Genomic DNA, 25,234 nt, shown 5'->3' on the forward strand with positions numbered 1-25,234 from the left:
TTTGCATCACAAAGTACCTGCAGACAAGAAACATCTTCACAGTACTAAAAGCATTCATAGCTCAAACAAGTAATTTTTATTTTTTTTTAAACTGTGGGTATATTGTAGGGCAGCATAGTGGTGTAGTGTGTAGTACACCTGCCCCTAGTCTGAGGCTCAGCTTAGGTGTGTGAAGTTTGCATGCCCCTCCCCACCCCAACCAAAAACGGATGGTGTCTAATATGTGTATATTTGAGTTAGGTCTGTTCTACAAATATGAGAGGTCCTCCTTCAGGATAATGGAGAGTCGGGATTTGGACACACAATACAGTTTGGATGCCTTTTTTAAACATTTTTGTATCTCTTTTACATACAGTCTATGGTTTGTACAACATGAATCTTGTAGTCACGTGACTTTAACTACAAATTCCAGAATTCACAGGAACGGAAGCCCACCCTATGTGGAAGATGATTCTGCATTGCATCCAATCGTTTATTAGAAATTTATGACTGACAAATCAATGGAGATTTGTGATTGGTTTCTATGTGGTTTCCAGGAAGTGAACGCCACCGTTGTAACCACCTCCCGCATGTGAGCCCCCGTCCATAGCACCACGCGCAGCGTGTGGAGGAGAGAGACACCGGTCGGGAGAGCAACGTCATTCCTCGGACCACCGACTCGACGTAGCGCAGCTGACTGAGAGCGGAGCGGAGCGGCGTTGTCCGAGGCAGGTAAAGTACCGGCTGTGGTTGTTTCGCTCGCACCAGATCGTCTGTGTAACGGACAGATGGTTTCCAGCGGAACTCTGGCAAAGTAGGTCGTATTAGATAAGAACAGGGTGGACGCTAGGGCCTGGTAGTCTGTAGGCCTGTTGCACTCCGCGCTCTGTACTGAGAAAGGCGGCCCGTCTAGACTCCCTCCTCCCCGGTCAGTCCCGCTGCCTGCATTAGCTAGGTGCCTTAACGGTCACCGCGCCACTAGTTTGGAGAGGTACCCAGTCTGGATAGTTAGATTAAATTATGTCAGCCGTTTGAGGCCATAGATGTTTGTTAATGTTTTCAGTGGCCAGTTCGCCACATTTGTTTAGTTGCTCTTTTTCGCATATTTTCAGGTGCTGAAGCGATTACAGCAGAAAGATGGCGGACGACCCCAGCGCGGCGGACAGGAACGTGGAGATATGGAAAATCAAGAAGCTTATCAAAAGTTTGGAAGCTGCCCGTGGGTAAGTAATCCGTGAAACTTCCTTGTTCACACCAAGACCGGTCTAACTGTGTCGAGTCTCTGTTTTTTTGTTGACTGTATGAACGTGGACCCCTGCAACAGCTGGAGCTTGGTTAACCGGGGCCGAGTTTGGGAGTGGTTAGCTTAGCATAGCTAACTTAGCTTACCCTGGCTAGCTAAATGCTAAGAATCTGCTGCTGTCGTGTTTCATTTCCTCACTCGTTAGACAATGCCTGGGTTATTGGAGAGAAGTGATAATGTTATCGTGACCACGTTCGTCTCATGGCTGACAGTGTGGAGGTTTAGATCTCCGAGCTCACATATGGTTTAAAGCTTGTGGCGGGGATGCTAGCCTCGCCGCTAACCGTACGTCATCTTTTGGAGAGAGGCCGCTATGGGTGTCTTACAAAAAAAAGCACGTTGATGAGAAAGGTAGGCCGGTTAGCCGACAGTCAGGCTTTCACGTGTTGCGGTAGAGACAAACCTTAACTGGTATTGATGCGAACATGACAATGTACTTGCGCATTGATGAGCATAATGTGTTTTATTTCTCCCAACAATTCGTAAAGTTAGTCCCCTTATGGCAACCTAGCGCTAAGCTAAAGCTTGCTGTTTCCTAATATTGGGTGGAAAATATTCCCGATACGATGTCTGCCAGCAGGGTTGTTGTAAGCCTGGTGAATTGTCAAACACAGCATGTGAACTATCGGTACTGCTATTTTAGCTTAGTAACTTGCTCTGCGACAGCTTTGCCCACTTGTGTTGCGCAGAATGTGCTGTCCTGAGCTACACCGCCTGCCATGTCACACGGTTGACTATTTGCCCTACATTCATCCAGCGGCTGTTACCTGCCTATGGAGAGGTGTATGCGCACACTGAGTCAGGCTGTGCTGGTTTGCTTTGTCTTTGTAAGCGATCGTGAATGGAAACAATAGTGTAATTGAACAGATACTCAGTCCTTGCTCTCAAGGGCAGAGATTGTGTACTGTAACTGAAAGCTCACTCCATTTGCCCCCCAGTGTTGAAGACCTTGCTCTGGAAGTCTCAACTTACAAAGTTAAATTTGAATAAAATGGGACCCATTTACCTAGGACATCAGTGTTATTGTCTGTATGTAACTATCTTTGCAAGCAATAAAATCCCTGTTCTTTCTTCCTTCAGTAATGGCACCAGCATGATCTCCCTGATCATCCCTCCAAAGGACCAGATTTCCAGAGTGGCCAAGATGTTGGCTGATGAGTTCGGCACTGCTTCCAACATTAAGAGTCGAGTCAACAGACTTTCTGTGCTCGGGGCCATCACTTCTGTACAGCAAAGACTAAAACTCTACAATAAAGGTATGTGTTTCAAGTAAACCATTTTTCATTGTATTTTAAACAAACATTGTATTATTATTATTACTTATTTTATTTTGTTTATTTTTTTTGAAATGGTACGTTTGGCCAGAGGCTGTTGTGATCTTCACAATGCTGTACCACAGCTTATCTCTGAATATTGCTCTAAGCTCTGTCTCAAGCTTGTTCTTGACAAACAGTATGTTCTTTATGTATCTTTACAGAAGATTATTTGTCTAATTGTTTTCCCTCCTGGTTTTTTTTTTTCTTGTCAGTGCCACCCAATGGTTTGGTTGTATATTGTGGCACCATTGTCACAGAGGAAGGCAAAGAAAAGAAAGTCAATATCGACTTTGAGCCTTTTAAGCCAATCAACACCTCCCTGTACCTCTGTGACAACAAGTTCCACACTGAGGTGAGAGCCATCGCTTTGTTTTTGGGTGATCAAACAGTGTTTTATTGTAGAAACAAAATATTTGTGTTAAGTTCTCTTCTAGTATCTGAATTACAATTGCTTTTCAGCACTCTCATTGTCCCCCTTTTTTTCCCCACCGCACACTTCTGCAGGCATTGACGGCCCTCCTCTCTGATGACAGTAAGTTTGGCTTCATTGTGATCGACGGAAGTGGCGCACTGTTCGGCACGCTGCAGGGCAACACCAGGGAGGTGCTGCACAAGTTCACTGTGGACTTACCCAAAAAGCACGGTACTGACCCACAGTGTTCACTTTATAAAACTTTTCACCCAAATAACTTGGGATTCGATATGGCGTTTTTATATTTATTTTGAGTTTTAATTTCACCAGCTGAAGATTATCTTTCATCTTCACTCTCCAGGTAGAGGAGGTCAGTCTGCTCTGCGTTTTGCTCGTCTGAGAATGGAGAAGAGACATAACTATGTGAGGAAAGTAGCTGAAACAGCAGTCCAGCTCTTTGTGTCCAACGACAAAGTTAATGTGGCTGGAATGGTCCTGGCTGGCTCTGCTGACTTCAAGACCGAACTTAGCCAGTCCGACATGTTCGACCCCGTAAGTCTTGATCGGTACTTCCACAAAGCTACATCCTGTATCATGAGTTTGTCCCTTGTATCAAAAATGAATTTATTTCCCAAAAAAGGGTTAGAGTTAAGATAATTGCATGATTTTAAGTCCATTGTGTGTATATATACAGTTGATACTGTGAGGAATATATAACAGTTTTTGATCTGCTCGCATTTATTGTGACATCACACTACAATATTAAGTTATATTAAACAGATTGCATACTTACAATTCATAGTTTGAATGTAAGTTAATGCATTACAGATTTTACTTTGTTAAAGGTCTGTTGTGCAAATTTTCTCGTCTTGGATAACATAAATCAGCTATCACAGGACTCTTGGTTTATTAATTTAGCTTTTGTACCTGTGGTTATTGTATATGCCTTAATATAATGGGCAGTACCCATTTCACCCTAACTGCAATTATTCCAAAGTTCATAGACCTCAACATTAACTTTCCTCATGAAGACAATCTTGAATTGCTGAGATAAACAAAAGTTGCATAAACATTAACAGAGCAATTTTGAAGGCGTACTTTAAAGGTGTTACTCTTTAGGCACAATGAAAGTACCCATAGTGTATTGTTGGAATCAGTACTGACTTATCAGCACTGTGGTCCCTTGACCTGTAACTTTGGTGAAATTTCCATGATTCATTTATCGTTCTTCTGGAAAATGGGACTTGTGCATTGAAACCTCCCAAGAACATCATACCCTTTCTGCTTGTCGGAAGGTTTATTAATTTAAGTTTTTGGTCTAATTCACAGAGGTTACAAGCCAAGGTTTTGAAGCTGGTAGACATCTCATATGGAGGGGAGAACGGTTTCAACCAGGCCATCGAACTCTCTGCAGAGGTTCTCTCAAATGTCAAGTTCATCCAGGAGAAGAAGCTCATAGGTGAGTCGTCCTAATCAGTGCTGAGATATTAGCAAAATCTTTTTTTCTTTCTTTCTTGGTAGAAATTTTCCCTGAACATTTTGTGTTTGATACTGCAGGGAGATACTTTGATGAGATCAGTCAGGATACAGGAAAGTACTGCTTTGGTGTTGAGGACACACTCAAAGCCTTGGAAATGGGAGCGGTGGAGATCCTCATAGTCTACGAGAACTTGGACACTATGCGTTACATTCTACGTGTACATGGGGCCGAGAGCAACGGAGCGGAGAATGGTATACTAGCTACATGTGGCACATCTGCCACAGAGACACAAGGCAGACATACCTTTTTTTTTTTTTTTTTTAAGGGGGAGAACTTGATTTTGAAAGTTTTTTCTTTGATTCTTAGATGAGAAGACTTTGTACCTAACACCCGAGCAGGAGAAAGACAAGTCTCACTTCACAGACAAAGAGGCAAGTACTCCGGGGTGGGGGGGGACACATCTTTGTTGGTAAAGTCCTATTCATATCCCGTAATTCCATGTTGACTAATTTTATGTTTTCTTTTAGACGGGGCAGGAGCATGAGCTGATTGAGAGCATGCCGCTACTGGAGTGGTTTGCTAACAACTACAAAAAATTTGGAGCCACGCTGGAGATAGTAACAGACAAAAGCCAGGAAGGATCCCAGTTTGTCAAGGGCTTTGGGGGCATTGGTGGTGAGGAGTTTTATTTACTGCTTGCGTTTGACCTGAATGTGTTAAATCTGCTCAGAAAATCTGGACATAACTCAGCATGTGCTGATCATTCTGCTGCCCTGAATCACTAAAGACGATATTCTGTCACCTTTGTTAGCTTTAAAGTGGATTTAGTTACAGAAAAGCAGTACATGTTTAAATGTAAATACTGAAATTCAAAATGCGATTGAATTATTTCTGTCACAACATACTCTCCAGCCAACCACTGAAGTCTTTACATCATGTGCTGGTTAGAAAAAAAAGAAAAAAAAAACTCAAGACAAAATGTGGAAATGGGTACGTGTGCTCCTGTGATCCTCTTGATTATGTGGTTGTTCAGTAAGAAACTTGCACAACATAAGAAATGTGGCAAATGAGGTTTGTTCAACCAGTATTCATTTTCCCTGTAATGGCAGTGCATATCAATTAGCTCCTTTGCTGGTATAGAGTTGATTTGGTGATTTACAAAGTTGTTTTTCAGTATGGGTTTATTCAAACACTAACATTTTCAATTATGCATTTTGTTTCACAGCATCAAAAGTCATTTATCTTCAGTTTGTTGCCAAACAATGGATTTTTTGCCACTCACTTGTATTGTCAGGTGTTTTGGAATCTACAGTCCTCACAATACTTGGACCGTCCAGAACACTGTCACACCCTTCCACATAATGCTTCAGTGCTTCAAAGTCTCACATCCACTCATAGATAAGAAAGGAGGTACTCACTTTGCAGTGTTGGGCTTAATCCTGGTTTTAGCAATCAGTTTAGTAAGTGTAAAATATAGAATAGACTATACTATATAGACTATTACTATAAAATATAGTAAAGACACAGTAGACATTGGTTTGTCCAGTTACGTCTTAATATTCATACTGTATGTAACTATATATATTTACGTATGACCTAATTTATCCAGCTATCAAATACCATTGCTGAATTTTTCTCTATTCCTCAGGTATCTTGCGGTACAGGGTGGATTTCCAGGGCATGGAGTACCAAGGAGAGGACGATGAGTTCTTTGATTTGGATGACTACTAGGTAGTCTTGGACTGATATTGGGAGAAAAAAAAAATCAAGGAATGAATGAAGAAATGAGGAAAGAAAAAAAGCCACCTCTCTTGCAGCAAGTGAGAGGTGCAACTGTGTTGACCATATATATGACAGACACACCTTTCAATTTACCTGTTGCATACACAGACTTGCACATACATCTGTACACACGACAAAATGCATCACACAGGCTGAAGAGGAGTGAGATTTTCTTTCATCCAGAGAGGGAGAAAGCCCTTCCTGAATAAATCCCTGCCTTAGAGTGCTGGTTCCTTCCCCTAGCTGGATTGGACTTGACTCATTTTTGTTCTTTTTTTTTTTTCTTTTTTCTTTTTTTTTTCCCCCTCCTCCCCTCCATTATGAATGAACACAACAGCAAGTTCCCAGAATCCTCGCTGCCCCTAACCTGGTCTGAAGATGAACTATGGACTCACTCTCCCCATTATAGAAAATATATTTTCCTTTCTGGCCTCATCATGTCCCTACCCTCTCTCTTTCCCTTCTATGCTTTCTCTCTCTCTTTTTTTGCATTTCATTTTTTTACTGGTAACTGCTGCTGTTGTATTTTATGAGAGTGGGGGATTTTTTTTACCTGGGTTTCTGTAGAGAAAGGGGGACAAAGTATTAAATTTGAACTGCTGAAAACCATTGCTACCTTCTCATCTGCTGTGTTGTCAATGCTGCGTGTTGTTTTGACAAATTACCAAATGGCCAGTTCTTCTGCATGCATCTAAATAAGATGACATTGTCCTTTTGAGTTAAATGCATATTATTTCAACTGGATTCTCTGATCCTAATTGGATAAGACCTGCCAGTTTGTGTCCAACTTGGAAGTTATTTAATTACTTCATTAATATTTATTTTGAATTGGAAATGTGATGGCATGTTCAGATAAGTGATCTTAGGGAAATTCAGTCCAAAGTTCTTGCCTAAGATATTTGATTGCTTTTGGAAATTTCAGATATTTCTATTCAGAGCCCATATTTAATGTAAATAAGCCAGAACAAAAAAAAAAAAAGGGCATGGTTAGAATTTCTAATAGAAAAAAAGAATAGGCTTTCCTTATATATATATTTTTTTTTTCAAGAGAACATCCTTTTCCTCCTTAAATCATCCATGTCATATAAGGACAACAATGAATCAGTCGGACACAAAGTGCTTTGGAGGATAACAAACATCCTGTTCATGACAGCATAAAAACACTAAGTAGTCATGTCCAGATGGTGTAATAGTGTCGGGGGAGAAATATTTGAGGAAAGGCTGGTCAAAAATTCAGTTCTGAAAGCCTCTGGGATTCTCTGGGAACTCGGCAACAGAGGTGAAATAAGGTAAAGGATGGTGTTAACTGAGGTGTCTGAGAACACGGTTTGCTGCACTACCTGGATTACTTGACAGAATTATACAATGAACAGGTTTATCTAAATGGTCAATGTTCAAGTAGAGCCTGGTTTTATTCTGCAGTCATTTAATGATTATTGGAGCTCGTCTGTAGCAGCTGTGCGACTATCATGTCACATGACAAACCCGCTTCGTATTCAGTTGCATTCTTTTTAACCATTCATGACCCTGTGGGTTTTGCCTGAATGATTCTTTGAAAGGAAATGTATTCATAAAATAGCCTTTTTAAATCGAAGCATATTTTGTGCCAACATTACAACATTAAGCAGCAGTGAATCTAATATAATTGCTGTATAGAATGTCCCTATGTTTAAAACAAATGTTCATCACAAGTAGCACAATAAAACTGCGAACACCCTGCAGCATCTCGTATAGCAAAGCTATGCGGATGATTGATTTTGCCTTAGTGTATTCCTCTTCAGGATAGCAACAGCATCTTCATCCATTTGCCTTTTTGTTTGGGGGAGTCACCGGGGAAGCCTTGGTAGCACGGAGGGCCAATCAATAAAAAGCAAAGCGTCGAAGCCCCGCCTCCTAAGACGAAATCTGACCAATCAGCAGTCGTTCAGGCTGCATGGGCGTTCTCTCCCCCCACCCACCGCTCTGACACTGCCCTACCGGAGCTGTGTGGCTGAGCCGAGTGAATGACGTCTCTGAATTTGCGGGCCGCCGACGCAGGGCTGGGTTTCCATTTTCATAGCGAGTTTCGGGGGGGATCGTCAACATGGAGCCGGAGATAGATGACAAAACGGTGGAACTGATGGTAAGGTATTTTCCAATATGGCACTCGGACTACGCGACTTTATTACTGTGAGTGTTTTGTGGGGAAAAAGCGCCGAGACTCGATTCGACGGCAGGAACGGGCTGAAGCGGCTTGTCGTTGCGGTGGAGGAGAAAGGAGGAGGAGGGGAGGAGGGGGGGGGGGGGACCAGAAATCAGAGGGAGGGCCTGAAATTATCGATACATTTCACTGAGAATGCCCCGAATGCTATTTGAATTGATAAGAAAGACCAAGACAATATCGTCTGTTGTTCCTCAAACAAACGCTGTGTGTCTAGGAAATTGTAAATGTCGGGGGAATGAACCGGTTGATGTTCAGCCGTCGGCCGAAGACAGCCGAGGATTGTCGGGGTAGCGTTCACTGCGGTGACGCTGCGCCACTTTAACTGGGCCTTGTCTGATGCTCAGCTAACGTGCAGCTAACACTGGCGATGAGGCACGAAAATGTACGGCAGCAATCGTTTATTATTGGCTTTGTGGCCAGACAACGTACACGGTTATAAAAGTATAGTACAGTCAAAGCCATTTCACTTTATAAGTAAAACTAGCCGGAATGCCATCAACGCGCTCCTCGTGTGTTTATATTTTTAAAGTGCGTAGAAGGAAGTGTTGCTTCTTCATTCACACAGCGTAAGCACCATTAGCGTTAGCAATTAGCTCTTAGGCTAGCATGCTAAATGTGCTAGTTACACTTGACAGTTATCTCATCAACAAAGGAAACAACTCTTCAGGTCAATATTACTTTGTATATCGAAGTGAAAGTAAGATATAAAATATATAACCGCTACCCTTTATATACAATTAGATTTATTTATAAGCTTCCTTGTTCCATGTTGAACGATCGACTGCTCCGATAAGCTAAGCAATGGAGCTAACGTTAGCTCACTAAAAGCTAACTTTAACACCACGGGGGTCAAAGTGGTCGTCATTCAGGCGTCAAATAGATGATAAGAGCAGACAGATAAAGTTGTCGGGGTGAACTGAAGCTTTTGAGGTCTCCATATTTCACACTCCGTTTGAAGATAATCACAATTTCGGCACAGCTTTCAGTTAGTCTGATAAACACACCAGGCGCTGCTTTCAACACCCCAGGTACTCCTAGAGAAGAGCATTGTTATATGTTTAACATTTTTTTGTAAACCAATCCTGTGAGGGAGAGGTTTATTTCCATGGGTTGAACGTTGGAAAATGTCTTTAGACTGTTCAAAGTAACTTATCACAGTCATACTGACATTAGTTTTGCAGTCTGTTATAAGCCAACCAGACTTATGTACAATGTCAGTCACTTATTATGAGTTCTGTTCTTTTAAATTATATTTTTACCACATGATTTACAAATGTGCCATTACTAATAGTGCTGAGTGATTACACGAAATCAGTGGAGCCACGTTTTCTAAAAGTGTTCTGTTCACAGAGACAGGATTATTCATATCAAAATTGATAAACTTCTCTGAAGTTGCACAGGTGCACACCAAATGTCGAATTCCGTGTGGGTTGTGTCTGAGTATTTGATTTGATTTTATGTTCCAGTGTTATTCACTAACCACTCATGAGAGTGGGGATGGCAGAACAGTGGTTGGGGTATCTGTCCAGATAGGACAATAATTGACTCAATAATCCCATTGCCCCTCCATGTCCTCTACCTATCCCCACCCAGTTCATGTTTAATAATGCTTCTGTGTGTATGTTTACCAGTCTGTATCTTGTGTGTGACGGAGTGTGTGTTCTTGCGCTCACTGTGCCAATGTGTGTAGCTCTAATACTGGTTTTTCCCCTCACTATCCCCCCACCTCCTCCCTTCTTCTCTCTTCACCTTTTGATGGTTATGCACTCACCTCTCAATTTTAAATCAAACCTTGTTTGTTTCTCCATTATTTCTGTTATTACGTAAACCACACTCCACTGATCCTATTCCTCACCAAATCCCCTCCACTTTTACTCATCTGTCCATTCACCAACACTCATGCATCTCTTTTGGTTACGTCCTTGCAACTTCCCCTCATCAAACCTGCCCCCCTCCTCTTTTCCTTTACTTCCCATCTCTGGTCTCTTGCTCTTCCCTTTCTCTTCCTCCCTCACCCTGTCCACTTCGTTCTCCTCCTCCCTTCCTCCCTTCCTCTCTCTCTTTCACACAGTGCTCTGTGCCTCGCTCTCTCTGGCTGGGCTGCTCCTCGGTGGCTGAGAGTTTGTGTGCACTCAGGTGCCTGCAGAGCATCCCCTCCACCCGGGCTCACAACCAGGTTCTGCCTCTCTCCTCTTAATTCTGCTGCTCCTCCTCCTCCTCTCCCTTCCTCCCTCTCCATCTCCCCACCCATCACTTTTCTTCACCCACTCATGCCACCTCGGTGTCAGAGAGTGCACCGGCTCACCCTCTCACCCTCCTACCTGCTCACCTTTCGTTGTCCTTTCCTCCCTGTTGGAAGCTCTCTGCTCTCTGGTTGTTCTCTGGTGCATCCTTAAATTCTTTCTGCTTGAAAGTTTCAACTTACAAGCTAATTGACTTTTGTCGGATCTTGTCAAATCACAGCACTGTGAACTCATCAAAAGTCATAGTGCAATGGAAGTCAGTACTAATGGATTCACTATTTAGTTTGAATACTCAACTTTGAAATGAGTAGTGAAGGACATGGGAGGTACCAGAGGATTACCATGCATTGAGGAGTAGCACTTTCTCCTCTTCTACCTGGAGGTGTGAGGGCCGAGGTGGGGGGTCTTCCTTCAAGCTCTGAGAGGCTACATGCTTGCTTGCTTGCTTGCCTGCCTGGCTTAATCGAGTCTGTATTATTTCTCCTAACATTTTTATCTTCTGCTCTGCATGATCACCAAAACCAGCAAGGCCATTTTGACTTCTTGTCCTGTGTGTTTTGGTCGCATTACTGGACGTTTTGTATGTGTGGTTGTTTTGATGACAACCACTGATAAGTTCTGTTGGTTTCTTTCTACATGTAAAGTGAACATCGAGTTAAATTTTTTGAAGCAAATAAACCTGGAAAAGCTCTTCTTTTTTTTTTTCCAGGGAACTAATTAAGACGTTTGGGTTGAAGAGAACAAATAAATGACGACAGCTTAGTTATAATGCTCTCAAAGTCACTAGTTAAACCTCAAAGGCTTTAATTTTCACAGTATGGTGTAACAACTGGAGTCTAGTTCGGCTTTTCTGCAATCATAGCTGTTTTCAGGGACTGACCTTGGCTCAGGTATCGTTGCACCATTCAGATGTACAGTCGTTCCACTTTTCCTCTTTTTTGTGACAGGCCTTAGGCCTTATGCGTCTTAGTTTTTTCAGATGAATAAACCTGTACCATTTTATCTATGCATTGATGTTTTAGTTGTAGCAGTGAGTTGCCTGGCTATGCCTTTGTGTTTGTTTAGTGTACTGTCTGTTTGAGAAATGTTTGTTATTCAGTGTTGCCCTTTATTCTATTTCAGTGTATTAAAATACTTCATGTTAGTGTAATCAATTCTAAGAGTAGAGTGTGTGTCTCTGTGTTTGTTTTTTAGTCATCAGTGATGGTGTTAGGTCATGTTCTGTCTGAGAAAACCAAGGAAATATTTTCCAGTTGTTGGAAAACATTGGGACACAATATGAATGACTTATACAGTGATGAGTAACTGTCATGCTCAATATGTGAAGTATTGCACATGTTTCATATCCTTATAGCGTGTTTTTTTTTTTTTTTTTTTTTTTTTTTTTTTGGCAAATACACAGAAAATGGGATCGGGATGCCTCAGCGTTCTCTGTAAATGCGTCGGTTTCATTGCAGCCGGTTGGTGCCGGTGACATACCTGAGTTTTTGCACTTTAATTTCCTGTCCAGACTACTTAACCCACATCACAGACAAGCCAGCAGCCTTTTGTTCTACAGTTTTTCTCTCTGTAGCCGTTTGTGTGTTTGTAAGCACGGCTGTTTGTGCGCGCACGACTCGGAAGTCTTGATGACGACTCTCCCTTGGCTGTGACTGTGGCACTCTTGTGTTGAGCGCTATCCACGCCGCTGCTCCTGGCTCTCACGATGCCCGTAACACTCGAGTGGGTGACGAGGAGACGCTGACCGGCACCTTCTGTGTGTTTTGTCCTTTATTCACAGAACACATCAGGGATGGAGTCGCCGAACCTCGACGACCTGTCGCCAAAGAAGAACACAGTTCTCAAGGTGTGCATCTGTTGTAAACCCCAGTATCTCAAATATTTTGATGTTGTGATGACTGTTTTCTACTTCTGTGCAGCGGTTAAAGCTTTAGCTGGCTTGAAGGCAAATTAATTTCTAAAATATTGCCAGTTTGAAGATACAAGCACACACGTTAAGTCACAACATGTTTTATATTGACATTTCAATCATTGTTGAACCGTCTCTTGTGCTCTTCATGTTAGCAAGTGCATTGCCTGCCCTTTAAATAGTTAATTTGAATAACTGTTTTCAAACATTATAATTACTAACATGATATTATATTTCATTGTATCATCCTGTTACATAGCCATAATGTACTAAACCAAAAAAGAATTGTTATGGATGAATGCACAAATGATACAGGAAGTGCCTTTAATAAGATGAATTGGATGAAATCTATATTGCTGTTGGGCAGTATTTGACCAGCAGGGGGGCTGAGTGTATCTGAAGCCTCAGAAAGTCGAGCATGTTTGTGAGTGATGTGTGTTTGTGGCTTCAGGGTTTCAACAAGCTTTATCTTGCCATCACTCCTTTTTGTTTTTCCTTGGAGTCTCGCAGTGTTATCTTAAGAAAGACTCTGAACCCCATCTCTGATCAGCCAAAACGTTACTGTCAAGCAAACTGTGGTGTGCACTCTCACTGACATACAAAAGAACTTCTCAAAATCACCGGACAGTTCTACTAGTCTGCTCTAGATTTCAAAAGTGTCTTATTTTGGTTTTCTTATGTAAAATCTTATTTTGACAACCACTATGCAAGCAAAAGCCACAAGGCCCCAAAGAGGCCGTGGGCCCTGAATTGGAAACCACTGGTATAAAGGAGCATTTCTCATGATTGATCATCGGAGATCATACATGTGATAAATCATGGAATACGATTAGAACTCCAGAAGACAGAGAAAAATGTAACACATCCGTTATTGGCATAAATAAAGAAAGCTGTTAGAATTGTTATATGCAAATGCAGAAAAAAGACATTCCATTGTAAAGGCATGCTGTGACTGACAGTCAGTGAAAATCTATAATATCATTTGAGACATTTGAGTGTGACTAGAAAAATAAACACTTTTTTTTTTTAACCTTATGTGTGCAGAAACCTTCACAATATTTAAGACACGGACTGTTTTCTCCCCCATGTTCCTTTTGTTAAAATACAGTATGCCTAATGATAACGTTTAGGTCAAACTATATAATAATGTAATTTTTATTAATCAGCAATGATTTAGTTTTGAAACTTTATGCAACAGTGAAATTAATTTCATTATTTTCATAGAATGGTTTTGAATCTTTCAGCTACAGTCATCCCACTGAATCACATTGCTTTTCAATAAGTAAATACACTGCTTCTTGACAGAATGTAAAACATTAGTCTTGTCGAACTTTACAGCTTAGTAACGGCCCTGTCGTTGGGTCCCGCAAACGTCCGTCGGAGGGGAACTATGAGAAGGAGAAGGAGCACTGCATCGCCCTGTTTGACCAGTGGTCGGAGGCCGACCAGGTGGAGTTCGTCGAGCGCTTGATTTCCCGTATGTGCCACTACCAGCACGGCCACATCAACTCCTACCTCAAACCCATGCTGCAGAGGGATTTCATCACTGCGCTGCCAGGTACTCGCACAGCTCCAACATAACGCTAATGTGGCATTTAGCATCGGCAAGTCCAGCATAATGATAGTCCTTCATAACTGTTGGGTGGCTGATTACTGTTTGCCAGTTGGTGAGTGTCATTGTGTCTTTTAACAATAATAATTGGATAATTTGAACTAGCATTAAAAAAAAAATAATAATAATAATAAACCATGTTCATATGGTAACAAATCAGGGCTGGGCGTTGTAGCCCAAAATTCATATCCATATGTTTTCACAAAGTGGTAATATGCCATACCAGCTCAATTTTTTTTTTCCTCTCAAAGCTTCACCACAGAGACAATTTTGATTCAAAGTAACTAACAGTTTTGTTTGTAGGGTTCAATCCAGTGGGGTCAAACTCATTTTAGTTCAGTGACAAGCTAGAGAGGGTCAGACTAGTGAAACGACATCATGCCAATTTCGATTGATGTATCCTGGTGCAAAATACAGTGAAATGTCTCTATCAAATCTGCTTCAAATAAAAATGGAACAGTGACTTGACTCTGTGCATTTGCGCTGTCATCTCACAGGGTGGACCCGATGGCTAGCTGGGTTTGACCCACAGACCATATGTTTGTCCTTGTGTAAAATATTCACTCATGTGTTCATATTCATCTTTTAAAGCGGTGTTTTTCTGAGGCTGAGCTGAGCACAATGACAGAAAACATTAAGGGCACACTCCCTTCAGGAGGTGGTGGAATCAGTTTGTCCCGCTTGAGCTTTTGGTCAAAAAGTTTTTTTTTTTGCATTCTCTGCAGACTGTTTCACAGATGGGTGAAATCTGAACCATCTCTGTCATTGAGCCGTTGTGCCTTTTTTCCCCCTTACCAGTTCCTCCTTTTACGTCATCTTTTGTCCATCTCGGTGTTATGTCTTTCTGCAAACTTGAGACTTTAGCGAGCCGTTAGTGCAGGTGAGGGCAGGACTGTGAGAGTGGAAGAGGCTTCAGGGCGGAGCATGAAGCATACAGCTATATCCATGTAAAAAAAATACTATATTTTCCTATATTGAAATTGAGAAAAATCGCAATATACTGTAAATATCTACATATTGCCCAGCTTTAGTCTTAATATAAGACAGGCCAACTTTTCAGACAGCTTATGTTTGGGGGTATTTTTCAAGTAAAATGTTTTTATAACTAAATCTAAGATAAAGATAAACACATAGAATTAAGTAACTGTTCTTTCCATTAATAAATCCAGGCACATATGTGTTGCAAGCACATGCTTTGGAGTGCAACTTTCCCAAGCATCTCAGATGGTCTTTGTTACATTGTCAGCCTCCTCCTGCTCCTCCCATAACACATTGACCTCGCTGCCACTCGGAGCAGTTGAGATGCATTTTGAGCCTTCAAACGGGCTTGTTAACTATATCCAGCACCTGGAGCAGGCTTCCCGGCACAAAGTCATCAATCATTACTTGCACTTGCTGTTTGACTGGCTCAGTCAGGCATGAGCAGATAACGTCCAGCATGTTTTGTATCCCCCATTTAGCAATCATGTAGAACTTGGCATCTTTGCAGAAGCTGAACATTAAACTAAAATACAGAATGACCTTACCTTTTTGGGTTCATTTAAAAACCCCACTGTGTTATATTTGTACCAACGGCCACCTTGACTAATCCTATTAAGCAAATATGAAGACTTAGAGATGAACAGAGCAGATGAAATCATACTGATTTTATTGCACACACTCACAGTTTCTTCTCGGTCTCTCACTAGCCCAAGGCCTGGATCACATAGCGGAGAACATCCTGTCGTTCCTGGACGCGCGCTCGCTGTGCTCGGCGGAGCTGGTGTGTAAGGAATGGCAGAGGGTCATCTCTGAGGGTATGCTGTGGAAGAAGCTCATTGAACGCATGGTCCGAACTGACCCTCTCTGGAAAGGCCTGTCAGAGAGACACCAGTGGTGAGAAAGCATTCGCACTCGTTCATTAAGCCACGAAATCACCTGAAGCTCTGAAGCTGGAAGAAAGAAATGATCCCAGTGAAGACAAAAAACATTCACCATTGTTTTGTTTTTCTTCCCTCAGGGAGAAATATTTGTTCAAAAACCGCACGTCAGAAGTTCCACCCAACTCCTATTATCACTCCCTTTATCCCAAGATCATTCAAGACATAGAGGTAAGGCACAACCGCCGAATGGGCTGTCAAGTACAAATGAACAGTTGTCAAAACTACTTTTCACATTACTATTTAAAAAGTTATTAAAAAATCATTTTAAATGAGATGTTTTTGATTTTTCACACTGAGAATTCATGCTGCAAATTAGCATGGGTGACTCGAAAAAGAAAAAAAATGTTGACATATGACAATCTCATTAAGGTCACAGCCACTTCCCACTTGGTCTGATGTGATCTCATGGCTCCATTGTTGTTGGTGTTTCTGATTTGTTTCTTTGTATTCCCAACAGACTATTGAGGCTAATTGGCGATGTGGCAGACACAACTTGCAGAGGATTCAGTGTCGCTCAGAAAACAGTAAAGGTGTTTACTGCCTGCAGTACGACGACGATAAGATCATCAGTGGCCTTAGGGACAATTCCATCAAGGTATGGCTGTTTCAAAGGCTTAAACATCTTGAACAGTCTCAGGGCGTGTTCAGTCAGCTGAACTACATGTAAAAGGCGTTACAGCAGGTGATTCATTAAAGCTTTTCTAACAAGTTCTTATCGAGAGAAACTTAAGTTTTTTTTTTTTGTTTTTTTTTACAAACTGTGTATGGACATTAGTGTCAGTATTTCAGAACAAATGTTGTACTCACAGTCTACTAAGGGATAACTGCAGCTGTTCTGTTGTGCACTACTATGAAGCGTCATTATAAGCTAGGGGGTTCAAATATATGATTTACAGGTTAGACCTGTGCAGCCAGAGACTCGATTCCAGCCCGTGTGCGAATAATTCAAAGTGTAAAATTGCCAATGAATACCTTTAACGTCAGTTTCCATCAGTGACAACTGTCTGGTTCATTTTGTCAGTATTCCAGTGTTTCAGTAACACTGAGACCCAAGCTGAGAGATGAATGATGAAGCAGTGAAAGCTCAGTGAGACAATTAGCATGAGCATCAAAACTGGACTGTAAGGGTGAATCCCTGAAAACATGATATGTAAAAGTAAAATTGATTGCATTTGTTTTTAAACAAGGTAGTCAAAAAGTTTTTGCCGGGGGAAAGACATCTACTGTGTGTGGTTGTTTCTTCTTCCAACGTGCAATTGAATATCTTTTTTTTTTTTTTTTTTTGGCTTGTGACTCAGTGGTTTATTGTCCTATTGTGTGTTGCGCTGGGTTGAACCAGCAAACACTGGGACCAAGCACAAGTGAATTATGGGATAAAAGGGCTCAGCACCAGGCTTGTTGTGTGTTCCACTTATCTGTCTGGCCTGGGAGAGGAGAAGAAGATGATGATGAGGAGGGGTTGAAAAGAGGGAGGTGAAGAACAGATTTGTCTTGTTATTGTTGAGGAGGCTGCTGCACACCCGGGAAGAGCTGAATGCTCCTTATGGAGGCTTGGAGCTCAGCACAGCAGTAGGGAAATGGGGCATGAACAGTGCATGAGCACCGCTGTGATAATAGGCCATTCTTAGCTTGACCCAAATCTGCATCCTTTTGAAAATCCACTTATTCTTCCACTTTCTCTCTGTCTTCCTCCGTTAAAATCTCTCCCTGGGTTTTTGCTCATGTTCACCATTCTCCTCATCCTCCTTTTAGATCTGGGACAAGCAGTCTCTGGAGTGTCTGAAGATATTGACCGGTCACACAGGCTCAGTATTGTGTCTTCAGTATGACGAAAGGGTCATTGTCACCGGGAGTTCTGACTCGACTGTCAGGTACGAAACACGTCGGCACACTTAATTCAAACAACGACCTAAAGCGGCATTTAACAGTGTTTCAAAGCATTCAGTGGAAGGCTGCTCCTCCTCGTTGATGAATAGGTTGCAAAGCAGCGGTGCGTTCAGTTGATGCCCTTTTCTGCTTTATCAGCTCAGAGACACGTTGGAACACGTAACTTTTACAAAGATCGAACCTGAAATGTTTCTGTAACGTTGCCATATGAATCGTGACACTATTAAAAGCTGTGGGCGTCAACATTTTTAACAGTGCCCTTAAATTACCACTGTTAGCTTACAAAACGCGATCAACTTTTTAGTGAATTGTTTTGTCAGATATTTTTACACTTTTACTTTGCAAGCTTTTCATAATATTGATCGAGAGGCATCTCATGATTTCCTTCCAAATGCAGGGGACTTCAGTATGTATTTGAAAACTTGTAAATACTGTTACCACCCATTAGGTGGAGTCGTTTTTGATAAGAAGTTGGCCGAGTGAGCAGTACTTTGAAGTAATGAGCCCAAAAGGCTATAAATTACACCTGTATTCAATGAGGTTTTCAACAAAATCAACTCCTCTTTGAGAGCGTGTACAGCTGGTTTGGATTTTTACTGTAGTCAGCCCTCATTGAACAGGAGTGATTTGGAACAACACGCATAATATATTTTTGGTTTTATCTGGTGTTAAAAATGTAGTGCTGTGTCCCCATTAAGCATTGAATTTTAAAACGGCTCACAGACAAATACACTAAAACTACAGATGACTTGTTTTCTTATCAGCAGTAAACAGCTGCTGTTCAAAACCTTCTTTCAACTCCAAACATAGTCTCTCATGCATGTCTGCTTAACACTGATAGAGGGCAGTTCATATAAGTCATGGGTGCGCAAACTGTTTTTCACCGACAGAAAAACATACAAACAGCAGGGACGCTCACTAGAAGTGAAGTGTGTCACTGAATCATGCAAATTTTGGTCACCAGCAACAACATTTTTGGTTATTTAGCTTTTTATTTGTTGAGAAATGTATTTATCATTTCTGTGCACTGGGTTTTATTCCTTTATGATTTTAGAATTTGCCACAAGCCACAGCTGAAAATGCAGTAGTGCTGTTGCCGTACTTTGCACACTTCTTACTTAAATACAGTCAGTTTTCAGTGTGATTACTACCATATGTAAGAATGCTGCCATTTCAAAACAGCAGTTGTCTAAACCTCATTGCGCTTCACATAGTTCAGGATGTCGTGCTCTGCGCCGTAAGTGTACCGTTTCACATGCTGTATGCCATTGTCTGTTTTGCAGACTGAAGCAGCACACCCGCATCTGCTGCTTTCTGCTCCTTGTGGTCTATCATTAAATCAACTAAAAGTTGTAATAAAAGTAATTAAGTTTGTTATTTATTATGACTTAGATTTACTGTCAGCGCCACAGATAAAGGGATCTGTTTTATTGCAGATGTTTTAAGGCCTGGCATGTGTGCGTATGTTGACACTTGTTTGGCTACTGCACACAGAAGCTCAACATTAATTCTCTTATTACTTCACACTTCAGGCGTACTTGCTGGTCCATGTCCAAGGAAAATGTGATTTCACTTCCTTAGTAACAGCTTGACAGGCACTTTGTTTGTAGGTTTGGTTGTCATCTTTTCCAATGTGTTTTGCATTTGCCTCTTAAGTGCCCAGCGGTGCAGTTCAGCAACATGTTCTTAACAGGCACTTGTGCGTGTGCATGTGACCTCAGTGTGCACACATGTGCGGACTGAGTTGTTCTGCATTGTGGAACCAATAGAGCAAAAATTCTCCCCTGTGTCTCCATTGTTTTCCTTTTCCTCTTCTTTCATTACATGTCTTTTCCATGTCCCGGTTCTTCCTGATCTTTCTTTCTCGTGTGCCCATCTCATTTTTCTTTCCTACGAACCTCTTCCTCCTATCATTTTCCGCAATTCTCACCCTTTTGTTATCCTCCCTGCTCGTTTGGCACTGCTCCCTTAACATTCCTATCTTTTATTCTTGTCTCCCTGTATTTTTTTTCTCCCCCCCCCCCCCCCCCCCCTGACTTTTGCCCCAACCTTTGATCTGACGGCCATCTCTGTGTTCTCTGCTCCTCTGCTGTTTTCCTCGGTTCTCCTTCCTCTGCTGCACCACAGGGTGTGGGAGGTGACGACGGGTGAGGTACTGAACACACTGATCCATCACAACGAGGCAGTTCTCCACCTGCGCTTCGCCAACGGCCTGATGGTCACTTGCTCCAAGGACCGTTCGATTGCAGTCTGGGACATGGCTTCGCCGACTGACATCGGCCTACGCCGTGTCCTGGTGGGGCATCGAGCTGCTGTCAACGTGGTCGACTTTGACGACAAATACATTGTGTCCGCCTCAGGGGACCGTACTATCAAGGTGACAATCACTTTTTCCGTAGTTTCACAGATTAGTGTTTGACTCCACTCCCTGTGAGTAAAAGTCTGCTTCCCTCAATACAGTTCATCGCTTCATGAAGCTTTTTTTGTGCTGCTTCCTCTACAGGTATGGAGCACCAGCACATGTGAGTTTGTCCGAACTCTAAATGGTCATAAGCGGGGAATCGCGTGTCTACAGTACAGAGATCGCCTGGTGGTCAGCGGCTCATCTGACAACACAATCCGGTACTTAAGAGATTCAGTGGATCTGATTTTAAATAAAAAAAAAAAACAAAAACAACGTAACTTTAACATTGGCATCATGACATGTGCACTTTGGAGACGCTGTAACAGGTGCAAGGTGAAACAACTTAAAATGTGAACAGGTTGTATTTTGCGAGTGCAGCTCTAAATGTCACTCCCCCTGCAGCAGATGAAATGACCATGGTGTGTTCTTGGCACGCCAACACACGTACAGAAGCGGTCAGCCAGTCTCGGTCTGGTCCGCCTTCCCCGGCTTCATAAAATTCTGCCATTTGTTAAGTCATCCTTTTTTCCTGTCTGGATCTGAGGTGTATGTGAAGGAAAGCTGGGATTTTCAGCGCAAATTACAAAGCTGCAAGCTATGATAAGAGGTTTCACTCTGTCTAAATTCAAGAAGACCTGTGCTTTTCTTTATTACTATTATCGATGCAGTTGCACTCCCTAACTAAGAAAACCTGGTATCTGTCAATTTTCATCCCAAAAGAGCTATTTAATTTAATTTTATTTGAGATTGTAACGAAACCTGAAGCCCAACTTTATGAACCATTTGCTTTTAAGTTGTAGAAGATACTTTGACAAACATGACTTTCATACTTGATGTGAAAATGTTTTCTAATATTTGCCATAAATGCCATGATCGGGTGTCTTCATCGCTGTGTTCTTACCAAGGGTTCTCTTCCTGCAGGTTATGGGACATAGAGTGTGGGGCGTGTTTGCGAGTGCTGGAAGGTCACGAGGAGTTGGTGCGCTGCATTCGCTTCGACAACAAGAGGATTGTCAGTGGCGCCTACGACGGGTGAGTCTTCTAAGCAGATCTGTACGAGGACTGAATTCGTATTCCGACACTTCAACATGCTGTGCTGCTCCCCTTGCAGGAAAATTAAGGTGTGGGACCTGCAAGCAGCCTTGGACCCACGAGCCCCTGCCAGCACATTATGCCTGCGTACTCTAGTGGTGAGTGCCTCTGAGTTCCAGCAGCTCAGGGATGAGCATTCATGTCCACAGTCATGTAATGTTAGTAATTGCTAGCGTCATTTGGTTAAGATTTTTTTCCATCCAGCACCTCTGAAACTAATTATTGATACATCAATACAACCTGCCCTGTGGGCTAACAGGAGATGGTTGAGCTGCATATTGGTTTAATCACAAAATACTAGTAAAAATGGACCAAAAAAACTGACTTATAGCCATTTTCAAATCAAAAAGCAAAGAGGACTCATCTCTTACTACACTGTGTGCACTCCAAATAGCTCCTAACCGGCAACTGTTAATATCAGGAAACAGACTCTGCTGACTGTTTAGGAAGTTGCATTTCTTGCCCATGAAACTTTTTTTCAACAAACATCTTATTTCCAACTGTAACAACATCACTGGTTAATTGCCAACTCCATCAAAGCTGCTAAATGCTTTTGCTACGACATAATCCATTTCAGAGTGGGTCCAGCATATGGCATTTCAAGGGATTTTTTTGATGCAGTGTGGGGAGAAAGAAGTCTGTGTGCGCAGCATGTTTACGTTGGGGAAATGCTGTAAATTTCAGTGATGCTCACCCTTTAAACTGACTGCTCGGCTCTGGCTGTGTTTTCAGGAGCACTCCGGCCGTGTGTTCCGCCTGCAGTTCGATGAGTTTCAGATCATCAGCAGTTCTCACGACGACACCATCCTGATCTGGGACTTCCTGAACGTCTCAACCAACGGCCAGTCAGAGGGACGGTCTCCTTCCCGGACCTACACCTATATTTCTAGATAGCAGGTACTGCTGGGATACACCCTGGTTCGGAATGTTTTTTCTTTATTAAAAAAAAAAAACAATTCTGAGTTAGCACCATGAATCAGCGCTGATTCTTTTCTTGACTCCTCCTCAGGTGGCGCCATCCACTGCATCCTTTCTTGGAGGAACCCAGGGCTGATTGGCTGATGGATGCGTCTGTCAGGGAAAGGAGCCCATCTCTTCTCCTTCCTCCTTGTCATCTCTCTGTCCATCTCCCACCCAGCCCCCCCCCCCCCCCCCCCGACCCCACGCCACCCTACCACCACTGCTACCCACCCCGGCCGTTCTGACAGACTTTCAGCTTGTGCCCGTTGCCTCCCACTACAGACATACACACACAGTCAACACTGAGTTTTCCCCAACTACAGAATCAACATGACTCTCCCAAGAAGCTCACCTTATGACTCTTAATTTATGTTTTTGTAAAGTACACTATTGACAGTATTAACCTAGACCTGAAATAAGTCACAAGCGCTTTTTGTCCTTTTGATCCAAACTTAAAGCAGCTTCTGCTCCTCAGTTTTCAGCCCCTGTCAAAACAGCTTTCCACAGACACAGGATTGCTAATAGTTATATATTTATAAATATCTCTCACGCACACGCACACACACGCACACACACACACACACACACAAACATACATACACAAACACACACTCACACAGTACGGAACAGTGGCACAGTTGGACAGAGGATGACCGGAGCTGTGATTCGGGAGACAGAGACTCTTTTTACTCGGCTCCAGGGAAGAAGGGAAGGATGGGAGGTGGAGGGAGAGAATGAGGGAGAAATGGGTTTGGGATAACGTCCCCGCTCCCTCTCACTCCCTCTCACTCCTCCCTGACTCTTTCTCTCTATCTCTCTCTCTCCCTCTCTTCACTCCCCCCCCCCCCCCCCCCCCCCCCCCCCCTGCTCCCTCGCCCCCAAAGATGCACATTCACTTGGAAAAAGGGGGTGCACACACTCAAGTTTGCGGGAGTGTGTTTGTTTATGTGGACTTTGTGAGAAATGGCAGAAGAGAGCCGAAGCGTCAGACAGACATGCATGTGAGGTTGCCTTGGATACAGCATCCCGGCAGACCTCTGCTTTTTTTTTTTCTCCTCTTTAACTCTTACTTTCTTACTGTTTTTTTTTATTACTGTTATTTTCTAAATTTATTTGAGTATTTTGGTTCTTAGTACAAAAGTCATACTAAGCGTAGTCCTCTTTCTCTCCCCCTGGCCCTTTCTCTCTCTCTCTTTGTCTCTCACTGTCTTTTTCCCCTCATTCTTTCCTCTAACCCTTGTTCATCTGTCCCTTCCACTCGATCGTTCTCTCCCACATCACGTGCTTGCTTTGGTTATGAGAGAAGCTGGAATTCAAGAGCTCAAATTTAGCTGTAAACGGAGTTGTCTTGTCAAAAATTGTGTTGTATATTAAAAATGATTTTTTAAAGAAAATGATCTTATTGTGAATAAAGTACTTGACAGTGGTGGAGTGTTGAGCCAACTGTAACATGAATGAGTGTCTAATTGTCGATCTGTTCGCATGTGTATGTGCGTGTGTGTGTGTTTGGATAGGTTGATATTTATTAAAATGTTTAGTTACACACTGCTTATTTTGTCAGCTAGGTTTATATTAACTGACCTCGAGTCAAACTCTCAGGATGACATACTTTTCACTCATCAGACCTGCATTCGTGCTCTGAATTCATAGGTCAAACCTGTTAGTGTGCAGCTTTTTAGTTTTCTATTTCCAAGTGTGAGAAGACACGTGATGACAAACTAGCTGTCTTGTCACACTGTAAACACACCAATTGCAAGATTGAGACTTTCCAGTGTAAAGTTTGCTTTCTGGAAATATAGATTCATCCGTATTTAGTTAGATCGGTGTGGATGCATTCATCGTCTTTGTCTCTCTGATGGAGACCTGTTTAAGGGGTAACCGTCTTTCTCCCAATGCCAGCTGGGATGAAATCCAGTGTAACTGGAACCAAAGTTGGATGAAGCAGGAGGGACACGTGGGTGTTTTCAGTGTGGCCACCAGGTGGGAGTATAAACTCATCCTTCCCTTTCAGTGCAATCTGTTTTTTTGAGACTTCAACTGCTGGGTAACCAAGTTTGGAGTCTAAACAACCTGTTAGAGTAGATCACATCCTCAGACTTATAAACAGTGTAGCTGTGAAGCAGAGGAGTGTATTTGAAGTTCTTGGTGTTTCGTGTATAACCAAGACCTGAGCATTATAGTTCATTTCTGCAATTCATCTGTCCAGTCAAGGTGCAGCGTGTGTTTTCCAGGAGAAAGAGGGGAGGTGTCCTGCCGAGGGGGTTGGTTTTTCTACATTTTTGGGTTTAGTTCACTATAGTAGAATGTTTCAAATTCTGGGAATAAGTAATGTGGGATGGATTTGTGCTTGGTGGAGCACCATTAATATATGATGTGTGTATGTGTTGGATATGGGTGTGTGTGCTTCCTCTGGGTCTGTGGGATTTTGGCCCATAATTCCTGCAGCTCTCAGGTCACAGCTCCGTTCTCACGCACATATTTGGCATTCCTTCCCCGACATGATTACCATACACCTTCCACTCTGGGTTTGGCTACGCAGAATATTTCCATCATTCTCAAGTAGAGCTGGAGCAACGTTCCAGAAATGAACAACTCACCCTAACACCACCCCAACTTGCTCTTCTTTATCCCACTGTCTCCTCTTCATACCACCCCCCCCCAGCACAGATTCCTGCTGCCTTGCAATAGGAATCCTCCGGTACAGCCCTTTTTCCCCCTGAGTCAGCTGTT

General features: G+C 42.5%; 2 protein-coding genes across 5 annotated transcripts; both read left to right on the top strand.

Annotated features, from left to right (window-relative positions):
* Positions 1-562: 562 nt before the first annotated feature.
* Positions 563-6,881, top strand: etf1a (eukaryotic translation termination factor 1a). 3 transcript variants are annotated; one of them, XM_030104261.1, is made up of 11 exons: positions 563-711; positions 1,092-1,202; positions 2,363-2,538; positions 2,811-2,950; positions 3,103-3,241; positions 3,372-3,562; positions 4,340-4,469; positions 4,568-4,741; positions 4,857-4,921; positions 5,018-5,165; positions 6,139-6,881. In XM_030104261.1, exons 2-11 carry the CDS (start codon positions 1,117-1,119, stop codon positions 6,219-6,221), a joined length of 1,332 nt encoding a protein of 443 aa, XP_029960121.1. In that variant the 5' UTR covers positions 563-711; positions 1,092-1,116; the 3' UTR covers positions 6,222-6,881. The 3 variants fall into 3 exon arrangements, with proteins under 3 accessions (XP_029960121.1, XP_029960128.1, XP_029960138.1); XM_030104268.1 differs by having other exon boundaries at positions 577-707; XM_030104278.1 differs by lacking the exon at positions 563-711 and adding an exon at positions 793-970.
* A 1,386-nt stretch (positions 6,882-8,267) lies between these two features.
* fbxw11a (F-box and WD repeat domain containing 11a) lies at positions 8,268-23,959 on the top strand. 2 transcript variants are annotated; one of them, XM_030104241.1, is made up of 14 exons: positions 8,270-8,394; positions 10,547-10,651; positions 12,499-12,564; positions 13,966-14,185; positions 15,928-16,114; positions 16,239-16,329; positions 16,619-16,756; positions 17,914-18,032; positions 20,176-20,425; positions 20,552-20,670; positions 21,374-21,484; positions 21,564-21,642; positions 22,277-22,441; positions 22,554-23,959. In XM_030104241.1, exons 1-13 carry the CDS (start codon positions 8,356-8,358, stop codon positions 22,436-22,438), a joined length of 1,686 nt encoding a protein of 561 aa, XP_029960101.1. In that variant the 5' UTR covers positions 8,270-8,355; the 3' UTR covers positions 22,439-22,441; positions 22,554-23,959. The 2 variants fall into 2 exon arrangements, with proteins under 2 accessions (XP_029960109.1, XP_029960101.1); XM_030104249.1 differs by lacking the exon at positions 10,547-10,651 and having other exon boundaries at positions 8,268-8,394.
* Positions 23,960-25,234: the final 1,275 nt, after the last annotated feature.

This window comes from Salarias fasciatus, chromosome 2 (assembly GCF_902148845.1).
Source record: "Salarias fasciatus chromosome 2, fSalaFa1.1, whole genome shotgun sequence".
Taxonomy (NCBI): domain Eukaryota; kingdom Metazoa; phylum Chordata; class Actinopteri; order Blenniiformes; family Blenniidae; genus Salarias; species Salarias fasciatus.

Bases quoted from the DNA above. Each gene is read 5' to 3' on its own strand.
- etf1a (XM_030104261.1), top strand. From the start codon at position 1,117: ATGGCGGACGACCCCAGCGCGGCGGACAGGAACGTGGAGATATGGAAA. The intron at 2,951-3,102 runs GTGAGAGCCATC...ACACTTCTGCAG, and splicing joins ACAACAAGTTCCACACTGAG to GCATTGACGGCCCTCCTCTC. The intron at 3,242-3,371 runs GTACTGACCCAC...TTCACTCTCCAG, and splicing joins GGACTTACCCAAAAAGCACG to GTAGAGGAGGTCAGTCTGCT.
- fbxw11a (XM_030104241.1), top strand. From the start codon at position 8,356: ATGGAGCCGGAGATAGATGACAAAACGGTGGAACTGATG. The intron at 16,757-17,913 runs GTATGGCTGTTT...TCCTCCTTTTAG, and splicing joins TTAGGGACAATTCCATCAAG to ATCTGGGACAAGCAGTCTCT. The intron at 21,485-21,563 runs GTGAGTCTTCTA...CTCCCCTTGCAG, and splicing joins GTCAGTGGCGCCTACGACGG to GAAAATTAAGGTGTGGGACC.